Source organism: Sceloporus undulatus, chromosome 5, assembly GCF_019175285.1.
Source record: "Sceloporus undulatus isolate JIND9_A2432 ecotype Alabama chromosome 5, SceUnd_v1.1, whole genome shotgun sequence".
Classification (NCBI taxonomy): domain Eukaryota; kingdom Metazoa; phylum Chordata; class Lepidosauria; order Squamata; family Phrynosomatidae; genus Sceloporus; species Sceloporus undulatus.
The window spans coordinates 164227609-164249775 of record NC_056526.1 but is presented as its reverse complement, the minus strand read 5'-3'; the positions used below and the strand labels follow the sequence as shown (position 1 = coordinate 164249775).

At 40.3% G+C, this 22167-nt stretch overlaps 1 protein-coding gene across 1 annotated transcript in view; it reads left to right on the top strand.

The window, feature by feature from the left end:
- ALPK1 (alpha kinase 1) overlaps positions 1-22167 on the top strand; it is a 73148-nt gene that overhangs the window by 24170 nt on the left and 26811 nt on the right. Inside the window, exons 2-3 of the mRNA XM_042467407.1 lie at positions 5898-6087; positions 11297-11451. Coding sequence (XP_042323341.1) covers positions 5970-6087; positions 11297-11451 — 273 coding nt within the window. The 5' untranslated portion in view covers positions 5898-5969. The remainder of the gene's footprint in view (positions 1-5897; positions 6088-11296; positions 11452-22167) is intronic.

Below are 22167 nucleotides of genomic sequence, written 5' to 3'. Positions count from 1 at the left end.
AGTACATTCAGTGTATAAATCTGTTTATCATTTCAAATTCTGCTCCCATCTTTCATTTTATCCATTCATTTGATTAACTAATTACCAGATGGCCTAAATCTTATAGTTATTCTTGATTAGTGTAGACCCATTGAACAATTGGATTTACCTACATGTTGACACACCAGTCAACAATTGCTTATGAGAAGTTTTCTCTGTCTGTGAGACTAACAAGGATTCCTTCTTAACATCACCATGAGCAATGCTGTGCCCTTGTCTCAAACTCACTGGTACAGTAAAAATGAAGAGCTGATGGTAGAACTAGGAATCTGCTCATGGCAGTCTACTGTTCCTAGGTACAGGTGCTCCATATCCATGGATTCTGCATTAAGGAATTCACTCATCCACAACTTGAAAATATCCTCCACAAAAAAATTCCTAAATGCAAATCTTGATTTTGCCATTCTATATAAGGGACACCATTTTACTATGCTATTGTATATAATGGAACTTGAGCATTCATGGATTTAGGTATCCACTAGGGTCCTGGAAACAAACCCTAAGGACGCACTATATTATAAAGGCTGGCAACCTGTTAGTGAGTCCTAACTACAGTAGACCCATTTAGTCAATTGTTTACATCTAAATAAATTGCTTTGTTCTAATGGGTCTACTCTAGTCAGGACTAAAATAGGATTTGGGCCAATATAATGCTTGTGGAACTGAAACTTTTTTTCATAGATCTTCTACTTAGATACTAATAGGAAAGGGCCTCCACCTCACCTCTGAAAAAGGAAATAATGTTTGTAATGAGCTTTGGGCTTCCTGCTGCTGCCAGGTCCCCAGGTAGTTTAAACATCATTCATTCTCTACGAGGTTTTGCAAATGACTTCTAACATGACAAAAAGATTTGTATAATTACCACTGCATTCATTCTAGGACTACCACAAAGATTCACCCAGAGAAATGGGAAGGTTCAGTGTTGCACTTAAAATAATTAAAATGTTTATTTGAAAGTCAAAACAGCACCAGCCATAAATAACGATTGCTTTTTCAATTCACTGTGCTAAGTCCCCACTGAACACTCCTGGGATGAGGTTTATTTGTTCCCTGTTGGGATTAATCCATAAATGCAGCCTCCACGTGGAACTCATCAGGTCTTTGTTTCCTCTTCATTGGTCTCTCTGGAATTGTAGCATAGACAGAAAATCAAAATTAGGATTCTTTTTTCCTTGAGAGAGAAAGGGCTTAAGGATTTTAATTGGTTTTTCAGAATTTCAAATCCATATTCTAAGAAGATAAAACTAAGTATTGCTAGAAGGGCACCTGTGTTGTTAATCTGTCAAAACAATTTAAAAAAAGAAACACACAACCCTAGCCCTGTGGCACATTAAAGGCTAACAAAGGTACTATGGTATAGGCGTTTGTGCTTTCAAGAGACCATTTCATTGAATGCAAAATTTTATTTGTTTCTTATAAAATTATAAGAATGAAGATGTGATGTTCTATTGCTTGCACACACACACACACACACACACACACACACACAGGAAAGCTCTGTAAAATTACAGCTTCAGTCCCCTTTCTTGTAGCTTCTCTTTTTTACTTGCTAATCACTCCAACTCAATTTACATCTTACTTCTGGATGTGCAAGTTGATACAGATTGATTAGCACTTTACATATTATCTACAGCTGTTGTTTATGCAAGAAGATTGTATATGGAAGAGTGATTCACATACACATCATTACATGTCATGGAGACATGATAGTTCCAGGGTAAGCAAAATTTAAATTGGGATATGCTGATACATCATGTGGTGATTTGTGTAGACCAATTATCCAGCTCTTGGCTGCTTAACATGTGCTTCATAGCATGTGCTTCATAGACTATAGCAAACCCTTTGGATGCATAGATCATGAAAAATTATGGATGACATAGGAGTGCCACTATATTTCACAGTCCTAGTGAGAAATCTGTATTTGGGACAAGAATCATAGAATCGTAGAGTTGGAAGAGACCACAAGGGCCATCCAGTCCAACCCCCTGCCATGCAGGAAATCCAAATCAAAGCATCCCTGACAGATGGCCATCCAGCCTCTGTTTAAAGACCTCCAAGGAAGGAGACTCTATCACCCTCCGAGGGAGTGCATTCCACTGTCGAACAGCCCTTACTGTCAGGAAGTTCCTCCTAATGTTCAGGTGGAATCTCTTTTCCTGTAGCTTGCATCCATTGTTCCGGGTCCTGTTCTCTGGAGCAGCAGAAAACAAGCTTGCTCCCTCTTCAACATGACATCCTTTCAAATATTTAAAAAGGGCTATCATATCACCTCTTAACCTTCTTTTCTCCAGGCTAAACATCCCCAGCTCCCTAAGTCGTTCCTCATAGGGCATGGTTTCCAGACCCTTCACCATTTTTGTCGCCCTCCTTTGGACACGCTCCAGTTTCTCAATGTCCTTTCTGAATTGTGGCACCCAGAACTGGACACCATATTCTAGGTGGGGCCTGACCAAAGCAGAATACAGTGGCACTATTACTTCTCTTGATCTAGACACTATACTTTTATTGATGCAGCCTAAAATAGCATTGGCCTTTTTAGCTGCCGCATCACACTGTTCACTCATGTTCAACTTGTGGTCTACTTGGACTCCTCGATCCCTTTCACACGTAGTTTCATTCAGCCAGGTGTCACCCATCCTATATCTGTGCATTTTATTTTTCCGCCCTAAGTGCAATACCTTACATTTCTCTGTGCTGAATTTCATTTTGTTAGCTTTGGTCCAGCTTTCTAGTCTATTCAGGTCATTTTGGATCTTGATCCTGTCCTCTGGGGTATTAGCTATTCCTCCTAATTTGGTGTCATCTGCAAATTTGATAAGTATTCTCCCAATTCTGTCATCCAGGTCATTGATAAAGATGTTGAATAGCACTGGGCCCAGGACAGAGCCCTGTGAGACCCCACTGGTCACTTCTCTCCAGGATGAAAAGGAGCCATTGTTGAGCACCCTTTGGGTTCGGCCGGTCAACCAGTTACAAATCCATGTAACAGTTACCTTGTCTAGTCCACATTTTACAAGCTTCTTTGCAAGAATGTCATGGGAAACCTTGTCAAAGGCCTTACTGAAATCAAGATACACTACATCCACAGCATTCCCTTCATCTACCAAGCTGGTAATTTTATCAAAGAAAGAGATTAGATTTGTCTGGCATGACTTGTTTCTCTGAAACCCATGTTGAGTTTTTGTGATTATGGAATTGCCGCCGGTTAGTCCACAGGGGAGCTGGAGCCTCCACACGGCGTGGCTCCCGTGCGGACCGAAAAAGAAGCTCCAAAATGGAGCTTCTTTTAGAGTCGTGTTTGCGATGTAGCGAGGTGCCAGGGGCGCACTTGCTACGTCACAAAGGACGCGACGCGTACGGACGCTCAGCATCCGATACGCAAAGATGGCGCCGGCCATGTAGAAGGGCCAGCGCCATCTTGTACGGACGGAGTCCGCATTAGGCCCAGGGGCGTCTAGAAGAGACGCCCCTTTTTTTAAATGGGACGTCCTCTGGACGTCCCAAATGCCGGTTTGTAACCGGCCAGACTCTTTGTTTAATTATCTGCTCCAGAAGCTTTCCTGGTATTGATGTCAGACTAACTGGACGATAATTGTTGGGATCCTCTTTTTTCCCCTTTTTGAAGATGGGGACAACGTTTGCCCTCTGCCAGTCTGCTGGGATCTCTCCTGTTTTCCAGGAGTTTTCAAAGATTATTGCCAATCGCTCCGATATCACATTTGCCAGTTCTTTTAATACCCTTAGATGGAGGATATTGTCAAAACAGAACACAGAGAAACAGAATAGTTTGCAGGTGGCAAAGGGGTTAGGCAATGCTGCATTCTATCACCCTTCTTATTCAACTTGTACATAGAAAATATCATAGGTACAGGTTTAGGCTCAGAAGAAATACCATATGTGCAGGTTTAGACTCAGAAGAAAGATGGATAGGTAACTAACCAAGGTAGCCTCACTAAAAACCCTTGAACTTATACTATAAAGAAGCTTTGCCAGGTGTCAAAAAGATGTTAAATTATTGCACCAGTTATATGTCTTTTGTGAGTGAAATTCCACAGTCATAGAAAAGTTTCTTTCCCTAATTTCCAATAATAATAATAATAATAATAATAATAATAATAATAATAATAATGTATCCTAATAATTGCAATTGGAGAAGAGATGTTCCTTGAAGCTCTCAGAGAACTGACAAACTGGTTTAGGGAGAGGTTCTTCTTCAGGTATTTGGGTCCCAGGTTGTTTAGAGCTTTGAAAGTAAGGCCCCATTCTCACTGGGGAATTTGCTCTGGGTAGAACTGGGTTGAGTTCGCTGAGCTGGTACCGAATCTGCCCGGAAAAAAGTTCCCTCTACCCTTTACCTTGATTGATGCAATTTGCCCTGCTGAAGTTTACATTTGCAGTAGCACTTTAAAATGGAGCTTCCTTTGTTGTCAATCAAATTCACTTCCACTTTCATCAAAGATGACGTGTCCTACAACCATTGGCCAACAGAATGGGTGTTTTCCCCCTCCTTTAAAAAAAAACTTGGCGACAGCGTTCGCATATTCTGTCAACTTATGTGCGTATTTGCATGTGTTGTGTGCCTTCGGGTCGTTTCAGATTCCCTCCCCTTTGCATTCTCTGCTTTCCCTCTGTTTCCCACACATATGTAGCACAAGCATTCACACATTGTATCAAATTGCAGGGAAACATATGTAGCACAAGCATTTGCATATTCTGTCACACACACACAAATATTTTTTTTTAAAAATGCCACTTGCAAAGTGAATGCCGTGCCGGCAGCAAGCAAACGAAAGGGAAATGTAGCACAAGCATACACATTCTATCAATATGTATCAAACTGTAGCACAAGCATTAGCATAATCTGTCAAAAATAAAAATGATTAAAAAGAGAGAGAGAAAGCCACTTGCAAAAAGCCAGTGCGAGAGGGGAGGCATGTTCCGCCCACTGCCCACCCTCTGACCTAAATCCCTCCCCTGAACTTGATCCGATCATGACCGGGGCCAAGTTCACATTTTCCGGCAGCAGAGAAGAAATGGGTTTTCCAAAAAGAAACAGGAAATAATCCACTTTCGGAAAATCCGCTCTAAGGGGAATTTGCCCTTGATCTGGTGTGCAAAACCCTGATCTGGGTGTGTAAAAACCAGTGTCAGTGGGAACTTCCCACTTTTAATTCGGGTTACAATTCGGTGCAAAAGGTAGCCTGAATGGCCCCTAAACATCAAGATCCCAAATTGGACTTGGAGGTGAATAGGAACCCACTGCATTCCCATACAATCAATACCATATAATTCCACATCACTATGATAGTTAAAATTCAGACAGCTTTCTATCCACTGTGTTGTGCATGTAATAATATCAGTGCTTGTTCTCACCATGATTCCTACTATTTCTAGGAAAAATATGTGATATTACCCAGCAAGTGTTCCTAAAACCATGGTGCTTTGCTGCAGTGCAGGGTTAAAAGGTCTTTCTGAGATGAAGGTCTGACTTAAAGCAGTTGACTGCATGAGGTCACATGCCTACAAAGTGATTTTGTGCATGTGCACACACACAGACTAGCTGGCCATATCACTGTTTTGGCCTTCACAGTTGTATTGAGGAGCAGACTTTGGCTTCATGCTCCAGTCACTCGGAGTTGTTTGTCTTGCACAGTTTGTGACCCAGGACCCTGGTGTAATTTCACACCCTTCTCTAATAAAGTCTTCTGAGCCTGTCATGTCCTTCTCCTATTCTTTTCTGCTTAAGCCTTGCGTATAATTGATGATTCTTTAGTTAATCATCTTCCCTTTTCTTTTGTTTACAAGGTATCTCAGCCTGGAAGAGATCCTTTTCATTTGGGCTTTGTGTCTTCTCCTAGGTAACTCATCACCGTACATCCAGAGGTTCCTCTCTTTTCCATCAGATTCACAGCAGAGTGGGAGCAAGAATAATGAATAATCAAAAAAGAGTGACCAGTCTGTTGCAGGAATGCAAGCAGATGTTAGACCAGCTGTCACAAGAGTTGGACCTGCCTAAGGGAAATAAGAGCGAGCATCAACAGTACGGAGGTGAGATCCCAGTGAAAAGTAGTGGGTATAAGACAGCCAACTGGCCTACTATCCACACCCTGCCCTATTTTTCCATCTACTAGCAGATAAATGTCAAAAGATTACTGGATTTCTAGGACATGAATGGGATGTGAGTGAGAAGGCAGGCAGGGAAGGAAGCCTACTTTGTACCAGCAAACTGCTGTCAGTTCACATTTTAAGCTTCAGTAAACATGAGGCAGTAAGGAGCGGTTTTCGTTTGAGAGAAACAATGCTCCCAAAGTTTGGTGATGCACATACATTTCAATTATAAAAAGGGGAAAAAATAATGCAACTTCTGAATGCAGGCTGTTATTTGCTTTCCTTTCACTGGAAGTCTGCCCCCATCACTATGGTGTTTGACAGTTTCTCCAAACACAAGGTATTCATTTGTATTCTCCATCTTTGAAAGTTGTCATCACCTAGAAAAGTGGTTATGAAAAATCAGCTGGTGGAGAGTGCTTGTTAAAGGAAAATTCATCAGCATTTCAGATTCTGAACAAAGGCATGCAAATGCTGGCAACACCATATGATTTGTGAATTTTATTTCTGAGTTTGTGTGAAAAAAATACCATTTATTTATGTAGAGAAATAACTGTATTATAGCATGTGGTCAAGTAGGCTCTAAACCTATAATAACCCATGCCATTATCCAGTCATTAGTCCTTAAGGTACCACAAAGCTGGGTTTTTCCTCCTATGGAAGATTAAAATAGCTGAGTTCTTCTAGGAGTAGATGAAGTAAGGAAAGAGTGGCCCTTCAGATGTTGTTGGAATGCAATTCCTAGCACTTGTTACCATGGACTATACTGACTAGAACTGATGGAAACTATTTTCTACAACATTTAGATGCCTTCACTTTGCCCACCCTGAGATAAATGTACCCCAAAACAGGTTTAGTCTTCTTTGCTCAGAATTCCAAACTCCAAACTACTCCAAAATCCAAAATTGTCCATGTGTATGGCTGAGATAGTGACACCTTTGCTTTCTGATGGTTCAGTGTACACAACTTTATTTCATACACAAAATTATTTAAAATATTGTTTATAAAATTACCTTCAAGCTATACATATAAGATGTAGATGAAACATAAATGGATAAATGGACATAAATTTGGGTCCCATCTCTAAGATATCTCATTATGACAGCTAGTATGGTGTAGTACTTTGAGTGTTGGCATACTTCTCTGGAGACCAGGGTTCAATTCCCAGCTCAGCATCAAACCCACTGGATGACCTTGGGCAAGTCACATGCTCTCAGCCTCAGGGGAAGGCAGTGGCAAACCTCTTCTAAATAAATCTTGTTAGCAAAATCCCTTGGGGTCGCCATAAATCAGAAATTACTTGAAGACATAACAACAACAACAACAACAACAACATGTGCAAATTTTCCCAAAGACAAAAAAATCTGATATCCCAAACATTTCTGGTCCCAAGCATTTCAGATAAGGGTGACTCAGACTGTATGTTAATAGCAACACAGAGACGTAAGCCCTGCTCAGTTAAATATGTATGTATGAAGATATGTATGCAGAGAAGTTCAGTTTTACTATTCTGTAAGAAGCTTTCCAAATTTAGTCAATACATAATCTTATATGGCCAAAAGCTCTGAGGCTGTAAATTAGATACCTATTAGGTTGTCAGTGCTGAATTTGTTTTTACCAGTAGTATGTTCTTTTGTCTTCTTACTGCCATGCAACCTAGGTCTTTATTAAGCAAGATATTACATATTAAATAGATTTATCTGAATTTTGTTGGTTTGTTAAAAGACGAAAGCCATGATACACAAATTAAACATTTCTTTCTGAGATAGAGAATAGAGAACCCGGCCTCAGAAAAATGTCTGGGAATAAGATACTGCTGCTCCCATTGATTGTTTGCTTCTAGTCAGTTTTTAACTTGTATGTTTTTTGTTTGTTCGTTTGTTTGTTTTTAATTCTGTATTGGATTTAATACTTTTTTAAGGAGGGGAGGGTACCAGAGATATTATATGTGCTGTATTTTTAACTTTGTTAGCTGCCCCGATTGTTCTCAGAGGGGTGGGATACAAATTATTATTAGTAGTAGTAGTAGTATTAGATAAAATGTGTTCTTTCCCATCTTAGTTTCACTAGTACCAGTTCCTTTGTGCAGAATTTGGAAAAAATTTAAATCTATCTTATTCTGGTTTTTACAGCTTTTCTGTTTATTACAGTTTTCTCTTTCCTTTGGCTATGACTGTAGCTATCTGTAGTGCTTTGCCTTTGGGGAAGATGTGCTTGTCTTCTTTGGGGTTCCTTTCATTTCATCCCACAAAAGGCACTTTTGTTTCCTCATCACAAATTCCTTTCAGCTTTATTATCTTTAGAATGGGCTATTGAACTACTAATCAGGTACTTCATTCTTCTGCTGCTACTAGTATTCCTCCTATTAAGTGCTGCAGAGCATGATAAATAATCAGTTTAGTTCCAGATAAGGTGCATCAGTGCCCTTATAATCACTACATTAGACATGGTCCTTCAGGTAAACTTCTTTAGGAAGTAAAACATCAGCAGCTCAGTTTCCTTTAGCTCTGCAGTCCTGGACTAAGACAAGAGAAAAAATATATCATCCTTGAAAGAAACAAACAACAGTAATGTCACAGTGGGTTGGAGTCAAACTTTTTTTACAGTGTATTTATAGGAATCATTGAAATTAATAAAACTAATTTAATTTGCATTGATATCAATAGGCCTTTTATAGGTATAACCAGGTAGGTGGGTGGGCAAGATAAAGAGAGAAAAATTATTGTACTGGATTATTCCATTACAGGTGACTTAAATATGTAGATGTGTTTTCTCTGGCAGTTGCTTTTTAAAAGCTTGCAGTGGCAGTGATCACCTACATCAACAGTACAATATCCTTGATGGCAATAATTTAAACCAAGGGAATTGTCTGAACTGCATTCAAGCCCATTACTCTCCAGGATAGACTATTCACTAATCAGAATGGAGATGAAAATTGGAAATAGGAAGCGAGGAGCTTTGAGGGCTAGTGCCTTCTGTCTTGAGGGGCAGTGAATCCACTCCAGGTTTTCATTTGAAGCATTAAAGAGCTATCCTGAGTGCTGAACATATATCAGCAGTATTGAATCTATCTCAGGATGAACTTCCCAATTTCTAAATCCCAGGGCTACTTAGGAGCTAAATCCATCTCCTGCTTTCAGTTCCCTTAAGCATCATTTGGTGGCATAGCGGGATTCAAATTAAACAAACAAAGGATTTCACTTTGGATGTACCTTCCAGTTTCTTTTCCCATCCTTTGCTCTTTCCTCAGCCTTCCCTCATTTCTTGACATTTCTAAGCTTTTCCTACTAATATGAGCTCTTGTAAAGGTTGAAGTTTTTTTTTTAAATCCTATTCATTAAGAACAGTTTAAAATTATAGTTTATTGAAGCAAAAGCTCTGCATCATTCTGTAGCAAATTCTATTAAGACTGGACCTTGCGTTTCTGGGTCTGAGCTATGTCTTTAAAAAAAATCTTCCTGACTTATTTTTCAGGAGGAATGACACATAAACCCTTGGTTCCTGGAGTTCTCATCAACATCTGAAGTGATAGCAAAAGTTCAGAAATATTCTTGCTGTAATTGTACATTGTTGAAAATGAATTATCTTGCACATCCTCTTAGCTATCTCTTTCTTTCCTTGCAGTTTGTAAGATGAGAAAGCATCTGGGGAGAGGATGAAACATGGTAGACAAACTCATTATTCCCTGATGCATATAAAGGCAATGGCTTTCTCCCTAGTGTGTGTATCAACTCACAGTGACCTCATTAATTTCATAGGTATTTTTTAGACAAGTAATATTCAGAGATGGTTTTGCCAGTTTCTTTTCATATAGCCTGCAGAACATGGTATTCATTGGCAGTCACCCATCCAATACTAACCAGGGCTGACCCTGCTTAGCTTCTAAAACATCTGGTGCCTTTAGGATATTTAATCCTTACACCTGATATTTAAAGTTATACACAGTATATACTATATATATATATATACACACACACAGTCAGCCCTCCACATTCACAGGTTTAACATTCACTGATTTGATTATTCAGCACTGTTCCAGGGGGGTCACCTGAACTCATGACAGTTTTTTTAGCAGACACAAAAGAAGGGATGGGATGGGAACTGTAGAGGAAGGGAAGAAACAGAAGAGCTCCCATCCCATCTCTTCCTTCAGCACAAGTGGAAGTCTGCTGCCATCCTTAAAATGTTGCCCAGAATTCTTAGATTAATGTGTAGGTGTAATCAATAGGAAGGTTTCTGTGCCTGTAATACTTTTGGAACAAAAAATCCAGCTATCAGGCTGTTAAACTAACACCTCCAAAGCAAAAGCCTGAGCATATTACTTTTTGAACTGTAGTTCCCAGCATCGCCAGCCTATATTTAGTATGGGTGGAAATAATCCAAGCTCTGTTTAAGCCATAGAATTGGAGCGTGTCCAAAGGAGAGCAACTAAAATGGTGAAGGGTCTGGAAACAATGCCCTATGAGGAAAGACTCAGGGAGCTGGGGATATTTAGTCTGGAGAAGAGAAGGTTAAGAGGTGATATGATAGCCCTTTTTAAATATTTGAAGGGATGTCATATTGAGGAGGGAGCAAGCTTGTTTTCTGCTGCTCCAGAGAACAGGACCCGGAACAATGGATGCAAGCTACAGGAAAAGAGATTCCACCTCAACATTAGGAGGAACTTCCTGACAGTAAGGGCTGTTCGACAGTGGGACACACTTCTTCCTCAGAGTGTAGTGGAGTCTCCTTCCTTGGAGGTCTTTAAGCAGAGGCTGGATGGCCATCTGTCAGGGATGCTTTGATTGAGATTTCCTGCATGGAAGAAGGGGGTTGGACTAGATGGCCCTTGTGTTCTCTTCCAACTCTACGATTCTTGTTCTGTCCTTTTCTCTCTCTCCTGTTTTTCACTTGTACCTGCAAAGCAATCCCTTTCCTTTACTTCCCAACATTCCTCCACTTCATGGCAGACAGCTCCAGTTTACCTTCAGGGTAGATCACTGAAGGTCACTCAGTGATAGGCAACCTTTCATTGTAAGTCTATTGCTGTAAGAAGTGATAACTTGTAGATGCATAACAGCAAAATGGAGAAGGGAATGCTTTCAGCAAGTTAGCTGTCACCTTGTTACCTTGGTGGCTGAATCACTTACCTGCTCTTTGACCTTTTCAGCTTTGCTCCCTGATGACTTGAAGACTCTCATCAAAGAGGCAAAGGAAATGAAATGGCCCTTCGTGCCAGAAAGGTGGCAATACAAACAAGCCATAGGCCTCGAAGACAAAATAAACCTGCAAGATATGATCACTGCAAGGCTGCATGACTTACTGGTATGAAGCATAAGGTGTCTGCCCTTGAAACCTGTATTTGCCACATTTAACACTGAGATGCATCGTGTTTTAACAGATGGTAGTGTCTCTATTGGTAGGGGATGTGGTGGCTTAGTGGTTAATATGCCAGTTCTGACAATCCCATCACTCGTCCCAGCTTCTGCCAACCTAGCAGTTCAAAAGCATGCAAATGCAAGTAGATAAATAGGTACCACTTTGATGGGAAGGTAACAGAGTTCCGTGCAGTCATGACTACCAGAGCCATCTTCAAACAATGCTGACTCTTTGATTTAGTAACAGAAATGAGCAGCACTCCCTACAGTCAGTTAGAACTAGGTATTCATGTCAAGGGACTACCTTTACCTTTAGTGTCTCTTACACAGGTGACCACTTATTCAGTTTCCATTTACATCGGTGGCCAAATTCTTAGGAGATTATCACATGAGGCACTTATCGCTAGAATCATTGCCCAAATGCTTCAGAAGCACAGAGGTGGGGGTAGCTGGTCACACTTCTGAAGTGTCATTGAAGGATCCTGTTCTTCTCCCGTCAAGAAATCGTTTGCAGAGCAGCCATTTTTGTAATAATGGAAGTTCCTGTTATTCCAGAAATGGCTGTTCCGCAAACGATTTGTCGCTGAGAAAAGAGCGGGACGCGCTTCAGTGACATTCAGAAGAGCGACTGGCTATCCCACCTCCGTGCTTCTGAAGCATTTGGGCAATGATTCCAGCGCTGTAAGTGCCTCGTGTTCTGGATATAGAAAATATTAGTGACTTGATTTGGTTCACATGTTGCAAGATGAGAATCCTGACTGAGAATACCATGTGCTTTCTAATACATGCACAAAACTCCTGCCCAAGGGAACTCCTTTGAGAAATTCAGTCACTTACAAGCTCCTTTTGGAGCATGCAAAAGAAGGGGGGAGAGAGGGAGTGTTTTTGATTTTTGCTTTGGTTTTGTTTTGTTTTGTCTAATGAGAGCTTGAATTGGCTCTAAATCGGATCAAATACCCTTCCCATCCATATCTTGTCAGTATTTACCTTCAATTTGGTTTGCCCTCATCCAGTCCATTATTGACCCCAGACATTAGTTTAGCACCAACACAGCTTCCTTGGAGTGATAGTGTTGGGTGTCATACTAGTGATTTCTGTTATGTGCTTGTTCTGTATTATTGAGCACTGATGCTGGGTCAGGACCTGAATCAAGGGTAGGCAGACTGTTTTTGTAGCTATTACTCTCTCTGGAAAGTCTCCAGGTACCCTATCACACTATATAGTTATAGCACTATGTTCTAATTTAACTGCCATGGCAACATCCTTTGGAATCTTGGCACTAGACCTCACAGACCTTGATGAGGTACTAAATCTCTCCATGAAAATTCTAAATGTCTCTCCCTAAACTGCAAATCCCAGGATTCTATATGATGGTGCCATGGCAGTAAAAATGGAATGATAGTCCTAGAATTGTGTAGTGCAAGGGCCCCGGGAGTGACACTTTTAAAAAAGTCACACAGCCCTTGTGCACTCTTTAACATTTTTTTGTAAAGAAAACTATTTTTCAAAAGCAGAAGTAGATTCTTCTCTCCATTTGGGGTATTGGGGACAATTTTGGCAATCCTTCCAGGCTGCAGAGGATACCAGACATGCCTTGACCACGTGGGAGGATTTTGGTGCAGTCTTACAAATTCCCACTGCTAAATGGTGGTGTGGTTGTTGTTGTTTTTAAACGTGATTCTGAATTTGTTTTGGTTATTTTCTTCCTCCTCCCCCTTTTTCTTTCCCTTTCCTTTTTGGTGTGTGGCCTCAGACAGAAATTTATGGCAGAGGCTGACCCCTTTGACAAGACCCACAAAGACCTCAGACTTGAGAGCATTTGTCTGCTTCTCTCCCAGGATAAACACCTGCAGTAAACTCCCCAAGAAACCTGGATAGATGGGAGATTAATGTGACTGTAATAGTGGAGCAGTGTTTGTATGCATTATGCTCTCACCCCAGGTAGATGGGCTTTTTCTGAGATGATACCAATTATTTATTGCCGAAACATCTGTTGATAACGGCAGCTGCCCCAATGAAACAAAGCATATCATGGGGTCACAGACTATAGGGCCCAACAAATACAATCCTGCCTCATGCTAGTTTGAAACTATTCATCAACACACCCTAAATCTGTGGGGTTACCATCACCTCCAGTGTTCCATCATTCTGTAAAAAGTACTCTGTAAATACCGTGTTCTTTTCCACATTTGCTTTGAAGTATTATTTCATTTTTCACTGGTAATTTATATTCTTGTGCTTTTTGTACTGTGTTAGAAAAGGAATGCATTTTTTTGTTTTCTATTTAATTGTAGATTGATTGACATTTTGACCCATATTATTAGAATTAGCCTAGAAAGGCACTTTGCCATCCTTTGCTATCTTTCCTATTTAAAAAATAAATAAATAAAATATTTCAAGACACAATAAAAGTTTCTTTGAGACTTTTACGATACTGAGCATGGGGAGAGAGGAATTACACTTGTGGGGGCAATCAAGTTTACAGTTTGTCGGTGAAGAATAAAACTCTGAGTTTTCTCTTTTCATATTATTTGGGAGGAGAGAATTATTTTAATTCCCTCTGAAAGAGGAATGAGCCTTTGTCGATATTGTTTGAGGGAGACCTTTAACATGTTTCATCTCAGTTTATTCTAAAGTGGCAAGTTTAGAATAAGCTCTCCAGCGGAATGAACCAGTGTTTGTAAAGTGCTTTGGGATCCTTGAATGAAGTGTTTATTATTCTGGAAGGTCAGATTTTGTGGTCCTTATTCACAGTGGGCAGCATCTTACTTCTTGAGTAGCTTCACTGATCTCAGAGTGTCTCTGTAAGAGCACTTAGGTCTCCAGTCTGAAAGTCTGACTTAGCCTTGCATTGTTACAAGCTATGCTTTGTTTGCAGACTATTGCTCTGTTGAGTATGCAAAACAACCGAGGTTGCTTACATCATTCTTTTAAACAGTTCAGCCTGGCATTGACTGCAGAATCCCATTGTGCAAAGAGAGCAAGTTTCATTTCTACTAAATGTACTGAGAAAATCAGTAATCACACTTCACTACAAAATGTACATCCTTTTTCTGATTTCCATTAAAGAACTCTTGTGTAAACATTTGTAAAGAAGCATTTTTACAGGAACATTTAGCACAAATCTTCATAAATTCTTTTTTCTGACTCTGTTAGGATGCAATTCTGATAATCAGTCACCTGTGTATTCAAAAGGCTGTGTTAGACAGTCTTCAAAAATTACGTTTTATATGCATAGATATTATTTAGCCATTTATTTTTGCCTCCCATTTTAGAGTGGAGTGTTCAAAGGGGCTAATTCAACTGAAATTTAAAAACTGTGCAAATAAATTATGTTGTTGTGTACCTTCAGGTTGTTTCTGACTTATGGTGACCTTATCACAGGATATGCTCAGAAAGGGTTTGCCATTGCCTGAGGCTGAGAGGGTTGACTTGCCCAAGGTTACCCAGGGCCTTATCACAAGTAGGTCTTATATGCTTCCATCCCAAAAATGGTTAAAGTTGTGGCACCCCAGAAAAGCAAGCCCATTTGCTATCGGTTATCACACACAGAGCACAACAAGGGGTTAAAAGCACATTAAAGTGGGACCAATGCAAAATTGGCTATCAAAAGGAGACAAACAAATCCTCATTGCCTTCTTAGAAATACCTTCTCTGAGCATGCTCCAAAGTGTCATTTCCACAAGTGTGAGCACACAAGGAGGGGAAAGGGTTCACTTTGCCACAGATGACCCAAAAGGTGTTTCGGAGGAAGGCAGTTTTCGGCTTAGGGGGAAAGAGAAAACAAAACAAAATGGGCAAAGATGGGCACACATATTCTAGGATAGTGATGGTAAACCTTTTAGGGATGGAGTGCCCAAACTAATAGGTTTTCCAGCACCGAGTGTTAGCTGGTGCTGTGGGTGTGACATCGGGGGGGGGGACTTCCAGGGCAGTATTTCTTTCCCCCACCCTCCCAGGCCTTCAGCTGCCTTTCTGGAGGCAGTGAAAGGTCTGGGACAGCCAGGAAGGAGGAGGAACAGGCACGCACCTGTTCTTCCTCTTCACCATTCTCTATGTGCCATGGAAAATGGCTTTGCATGCCATCTCTGGCATGTGTGCCATAGGTTTGCCACCACGATTCTAGGAGCTACAAGTATGAGGCATAATGCCCCCTCTAAAAAAAACAACCAAAACTGTAACTGCAGCAATGAGCCTGTTGTCTTGCCAGAGCTTGGAAAGGCTATCTTTCTAACTCTCGTCTGCTAACTAATATATTTCCAGTGTATTCATTGTAGTACAATCCCTCAGCTGCCATGGGAAGTAATTCTTCACTAAGCTTCTTCTCAATGTAATTTCAACAATTTTCTTCCCACTGTGAGAAACTCTTCAAAAATCACAGTGTTTAAAGGCTATTTGCAGTTTGGGATGCAAAATTTCCATGTGATTGTTTTGCTCAGAAAACAGTGTTCCCTGCTTGGAAGATATTATTTCAATGCAGAATATTAATAAAAACCAGAAAATGCTGGTTTTTATGCACATCAACCATGAAAATTCTATGCAGAATAAATCCCCATTACAGCATTTTCTGTGGAAAGAAACAGCACTTTTTATGCAAAAATTAATATTTCTACATTGAAATACTTTTTTATGCAGAAATTATCAATGCAAAATAACTGAGTGTGAATTTTGAGCAAAGTAAGTCTCGAACTGCTGATTCTCATCAGTCCAGGATTCTTATTGTCAGGTTTTCTCAACACTCAAAACTCATTTTTCAAATATTTTCAAATATTCTTTCCATCCAGAGCTCCTCACCCCTGTCCGCAGATCAATCCTCCTCAGCAGATGGTGAGACTAACAAATTCTGATTCTTTAAATCAAAAGAACACAAATATGTCTAGCAATATATGGAGCAAGTGCAAAAAACCAGAACTACAGAAAAACACCAAACAGTAGGACCAAGACAATACATGGCGGTAACAGAGGAGTCAGATGAGGGTTCCATTACAATAATCTTGTACCAATGCAACTCATACACTGCTGGCCCATACAATACAGTTTTCTCCCTCTATCTAGTTTTCTCCCACATCTGCAAAGTACTAAAACTCTAAGCAGATTTAGAGCTCTCCTAGCTTTGTAACCATCACCTGTCTCATACTCTCATGTGAGGAACTGCTACTGCTTATGTTGTGAGTACCAACCATCTGTTAAGTAGGAATAGGTGTCTTGATTAAGTGGGAGTTGTTTTATTACCTGGAAAAAACCTTTTGGATGCTTGGATCACAAGATTTTTAAGAATTAACCATTCAAAGCCTTGGACCTCAGTTTGTTAAATCTGTCAGTTTCACCTTCCCACACAATTATTTTTATCTCAAGTTTTTGCCATACTCTGTAATAAAGAATTTTGGAACTTTTGGTAAATTATTATCAAGAGCACATTGAAATTAAATTCTCACCCCATTCCTAGTTGTATTTCAGTTTTAGAACAAGCAAACAAACAATGGCCTGTAGACTCATGTATGGATAGTGTTAATGCTTGCTCACCTAACATTCCCGTGCCATCTTCTGTTTCTCTGTTCTCTTTCTGACTGTGTACAAGCAATTTTGGATTTGGACATTTTGTAATCAGCACAGATGGTTTTGGTAAAAGAGTGTTTTCACTCTTTTGTGAAGTAGCTGCCGTCAACAGAAACAAGGTGCTCTGGTGCCATATCCATAGCCAGGATCTCAGTGTGAAAGGGTAATGTTCAGATGAGTTAGATAACTAATATGAGAAACCATGCAAACAGCACATCCCTCCACTCTGAGCTTTTTACCAAAGCTCTCCAGTGAAGGATGCTTTGCATTCCCCCCCCCCCCCCCCCATACACCCGATAATTGATGTATAGAAATCTTCCACAAATCTAATTTTATATCCACCTGACCCAGCTTCCCAGCAATGAAGTTCCTTTTGTGCCACTAAACTCAATTACAAGTGCACATTTGGCACTGTGGAAACAGATGTTCAGGCAAAGCATGCATTTCTTTCTTATCTGTTTAGACATGGATGCAAAAGCCAGCCCCTTGTGGTATGTCCAAAATGCCTCTTTTCTTTCTTTTCTGTACTTTTTTGCTTTTTGGTTAGGCTTGGTCCTTCCTATATTTTATTGTTTGCCTTTGACATGAAGCATCTTCCTCCCAGGATTGTGGTCTTGGGTTGTTTTTATTTAAAATTATGCTAATTAGGTGCAGATGCAACTATTCAAATTTATGCATAATGATAAATAGCTTTTATGTATACTGATAAATAGCTTTTATGTAGGGTGCCCAAAAAGGTGTGAAAAAAGACGCTTTTATGTAGAAAATAGAAAGGAGAGGATGACCTTGTGGACATCTCTGAGGGACTGTGAAGAAACTAGTGTGGCATGAGGTCAGAAAATAGGCTCCCCCTTCCTATCCTTTAAAAGTAAAACTTGCAAAAGAATAGTGAGATTCAGTGAACCAATACATTAAAACCAATTGAAATAAAAACTTCAACGATAAGGGAAATAGGATGGATTTTTCTCACAAATCTATCTGTTGTCTAAATATATGCAAGGAAATGTCATGGTCTGTTTAATGAAACAGTAAGTTCTGGCTGGAAAAATCCATTCATGGCAATTCTATATTGAAATCCAGAACCTGGGAATAATACTGGTCTTGTTGGCTTGGAGATTCTGTGACTTGTAGTCCAAAAATGTAATTTTTTTTCAAGCTGTGTACAAAACCACACTGAAGCTAGCAGTTTTCAGCATACTTCTGCCTCATAGGATGAATCTACACTGTAGAAATAATGCAGTTGGACTTCACTTTACCTACCATGGCTCCATCCTATACAATCCTATATGATATAAAGTTTTGTGATGTGTGAACATTCTTTGTCAGAGAAGGCTAAAGGCCTTGTGAAACTACAAACCCAAGGATTTTGTTGGATGGAGCTACAGCTCTTAAAGTGATGTCAACTGCATTATTTCTACAGTATAGATGTGCTCAAAGAAACAGTCCTTTATTTAGATATAAGACAGCAAATGTATATGAGATCTGAATTTCTAACTGTCCTCAGGGCAAATATACATCCTTTTCTATAAAAATAATATAATAATAAAACTTTAATTTATATCCCGCTTTTTGTTACCACAATCAAAGCGACATACAATCTTTAAAAAAAATACAATATATACAATCCCCCCCACTATTTCTAAGGATAGTGTTGTTGTTGTTGTTGTTGTTGTTGTGCCTTCAAGTCATTTCTGACTTATGGCAACCCTAAAACAAACCTATAATGGTGTTTTTTTGGCAAGGTTTGTAGAGAAAAGGTTTGCCATTGCCTTTGCCTGAGGCTTAGAGCATGTGACTTGCCCTAAGTCACCCAGTGTGTTTCATGACTGAGCTGTGACATGGTACTATATCAGTTTACTCCCTACACACAGGGGTCGTTATCAAACGATGGAAATTGGAAGTACTGTATAATCCAGTGTCATCCCAAACGTAATCATGGGTATTCACATTATTGCACGATAGGTTATCTCACACATTCGCTGGCATTCCAAACGCACTCCGAATGCAATTCCACAGCAATCCAAAATTTGGTTAACTAGCGAATTCATAAATCCTATTCCTAGGTTACTTCACATTCAATTCAATGTTGTTTGGTGGGATATGCATGTCTGCTGTGGCCCTGGTATTCCCCCACATCAATTCCCATGATTCTCCATTTTATTTTGGCTTCCTGGGCTCCTAGGTCTTCCCCGGCAGCTGGAAGGAAAAGCAGCTGTTTTTGACAGAAAAGAGTGTGTGGGGGGGAGGTTCTCCATTAGGTGTCCTGCAAGCTCTCTCTGCCCAAAATGGTGGGCTTAGGGCTTGCCCTGCCCCTTCTGCCCCTCAGGGACCTTTTTGCTGTCCTTCCTTCCTCCAGGGCCGGGGGGGGGGCTTCAAAAAGAGAGAAAACTCCTTCCCTTTTTATTAGCCCCCAAAAGTTCTTCTTCCTTCACTCTTCCTCCTTTGGGAGAGGATGGATTGGGGTAGCCTGGGGAATGGGGGTCTGTTTTCCTCTGCTCAGGGGCATCGCTCTGGGTCCACAACAAGCTCCAACTCCCATAATTTCATAGCCTTGAGCCATATAGAGTTAAAGTGGTGCCAAACTAGGTTATTTCTCCAGTGTGAATGTAGCCTTAATCATCTCTGGTTCCTGCACAGCTTCCCCTCCCCTTTTCCCTTCCTCCGACTCATGGCAAGGCAGCACCAGTGCCTTCAATGGGACTCCCAATGGACCAGGTTAGAACCAGAGAGGACCCAGGCCCCCTACAACCTCGCTGCAGCAAAGCTCTCCCAAATGGAAGGGAGTCCTTCTCTCTCCCCATTTCCCCCATAGCTGGAGACTTAAAGGCACAGACAGTCTTTCTCACACACATGCAACCATCTGGAGAACCCCCACCCCGCTTTTTGGGTTTTCCTGGTAGGTTTCTTCAGACGGGGTTTGCCATTGCCATTTTCTGAGGAGGCTGAGAGAGTGTGACCTGCACCAGGTCACCCAGTGGGATTAAATCCCTGCCTTCTAGAGCCATAGTCCAATGCTCAAACCAAGTACAAAGTTGCTTTCAACTGGTGAATTGCCTAAATAATGTGAAATAGGTGGTAATGAATGCACAAATAATGTGAATTGTGTAATAACGTGAAATAATGTTAATATTGTCTAATAATGTGAAACAAGGGGTAATTAATGAACAAATAACATTAATTGCCTAAATAACGCGAAATAAGGAGTAATGAATGAAAAAATAACATGAAACAATGCAAAACCATGGGAACTGGAAGCAAGCCCTGCCGGAAGTGAAAAAGGTCACGATCCGATTCTGTGCATGTGTAGGGATGCTAATTGTAATTCTAGACTATGAAGGGTATGTAATCATATGATAATTTCTTTTGCATTTGCACTACTTTGGCTTTGGGATGGGCGCTGTGTTCTTCTGTGCGTTTGATAATCATTCACGTAATAGCATTCATTTACGAATTGGCCCTACTTTCTTTTCTTTCGAAAATGGGAGACATTCCTCCCATGTGATAATGCCCATAGGCTTCTTTAGTCAACATAATTGTAAACCATGATTTAAGATTACTAAATTAAGCTACAGTAAATCTCAAGTGTGTGTGCTTCCCTTCCTTCAATTGTTTAGGCCTTAGAGAGGCATTCTGCAGTCACTTCCATTGTAAGATTAACTACAGCTTGTTGAAAGATGGAGACAACAGTGCAATTTCTGGAGGGGTGTATGGTGATGGCAATGGCAAATCTCCTTTGAACAAATCTTGCCAAGAAAACCTCATAATGGGTTCCATAGAATGAGGTGATGGCAGTTCAAGTGGAAGCATAGTACTATAATTGTGTAGTGTGAAAGGGCTCCAGGTTTTGCAGGTTTTGGATCATGTTTTGCAGAATGTTTCTGTGCTAAGGGCAGAAATGTGACTTGGCTGCCTAGGAAAGATTTGTGTCAAATTTCTCAGTGTGCTGTCAGAGCAGGATCTGGCAGGGAAGGCAGCAGGCTTGTAACTTTAGCAGTTGACACCAACCTACATTTTATGGTGTGTGACAGTGTGTGTTGCCATCTCTTAAGATGAAGGAGAAATAGATGATATTCTTGCCCTGTCTTGACTTTTCTCCATTTTGTGTCCTTTTGGTTTTGGAGAGGGCCACAAGAGGTTTCGGCATTGAACGGAGAGCTAAATTATGCAGCTGCCAGACCCTCCAGAATAGGATGCTTGGTTTAGAATTTTTTTCCACAATGCTATTGAAGTGCTTATTTTCCTCCTGAAGAGACACAAACAGATGCAAACTTCTGTAAACACTTTAGGAATGAATTCAGTGAGTTTGGCCTCTCAGCAGTGCTCAATAGCTGACAGAAAAATGTCTAATTAGTGCAAGTGGAAATAATAGGGCCACTTGGATTCCTTCCATCCTTCTCCAAGTCTACTTTTCCTAGGAATTCAAAGGCTCTTTTGTCTGGTGGGTCACCCTCTCTCATGCTTTTGTGCTTCAGTCTCTTAAGAGAAGAAGCTGCCGCTCTGGAGAAAAAAACACATTAGGCCATGGTTCTGTGCTTAAATGTGTGGTGCCCATGGGAGAAGAGAAGAATCTGTAGTCGGCAGTGTCAGATTACAGGTGCTTAAAGACACAGATTCATCCCTTGCAAGAGGCACATGTGCACAAGGAGACAGAAATCCATGTCAACAGGAATTCTTTTACAACTATCTCCCCTTTTGATCAGATTTTGTTGTTGTTGTTTTAGCATGGGCAGCCAAATATATTTTTGTAATCAATCCAGTGTCATCCTGTGAGATAAACATATCTAGTGCATTCTTTTCTTGCCCATGCATGCAGTTTCAGGATTCCTCACCACCTGTTTCTAGGAGACCTATAGGTTTGAAATGAGCTTTTTCCTATGAATCTTTTTTAAAAAATTAATTTTAGCTAATGACTAGCTAATGTCAGCACCAATAACTGGTCCCTCATCTGATGCAAAATTATTTTCACAGTTTATTTGATCAATCCATGGTGGGTAGGTGGGTTTAAAATCTGAAGCCTCAGAACCAGTGCTATAGTACAGGATATATTAATTTTAATAGATAGATAGATAGATAGATAGATAGATAGATAGATAGATAGATAGATAGA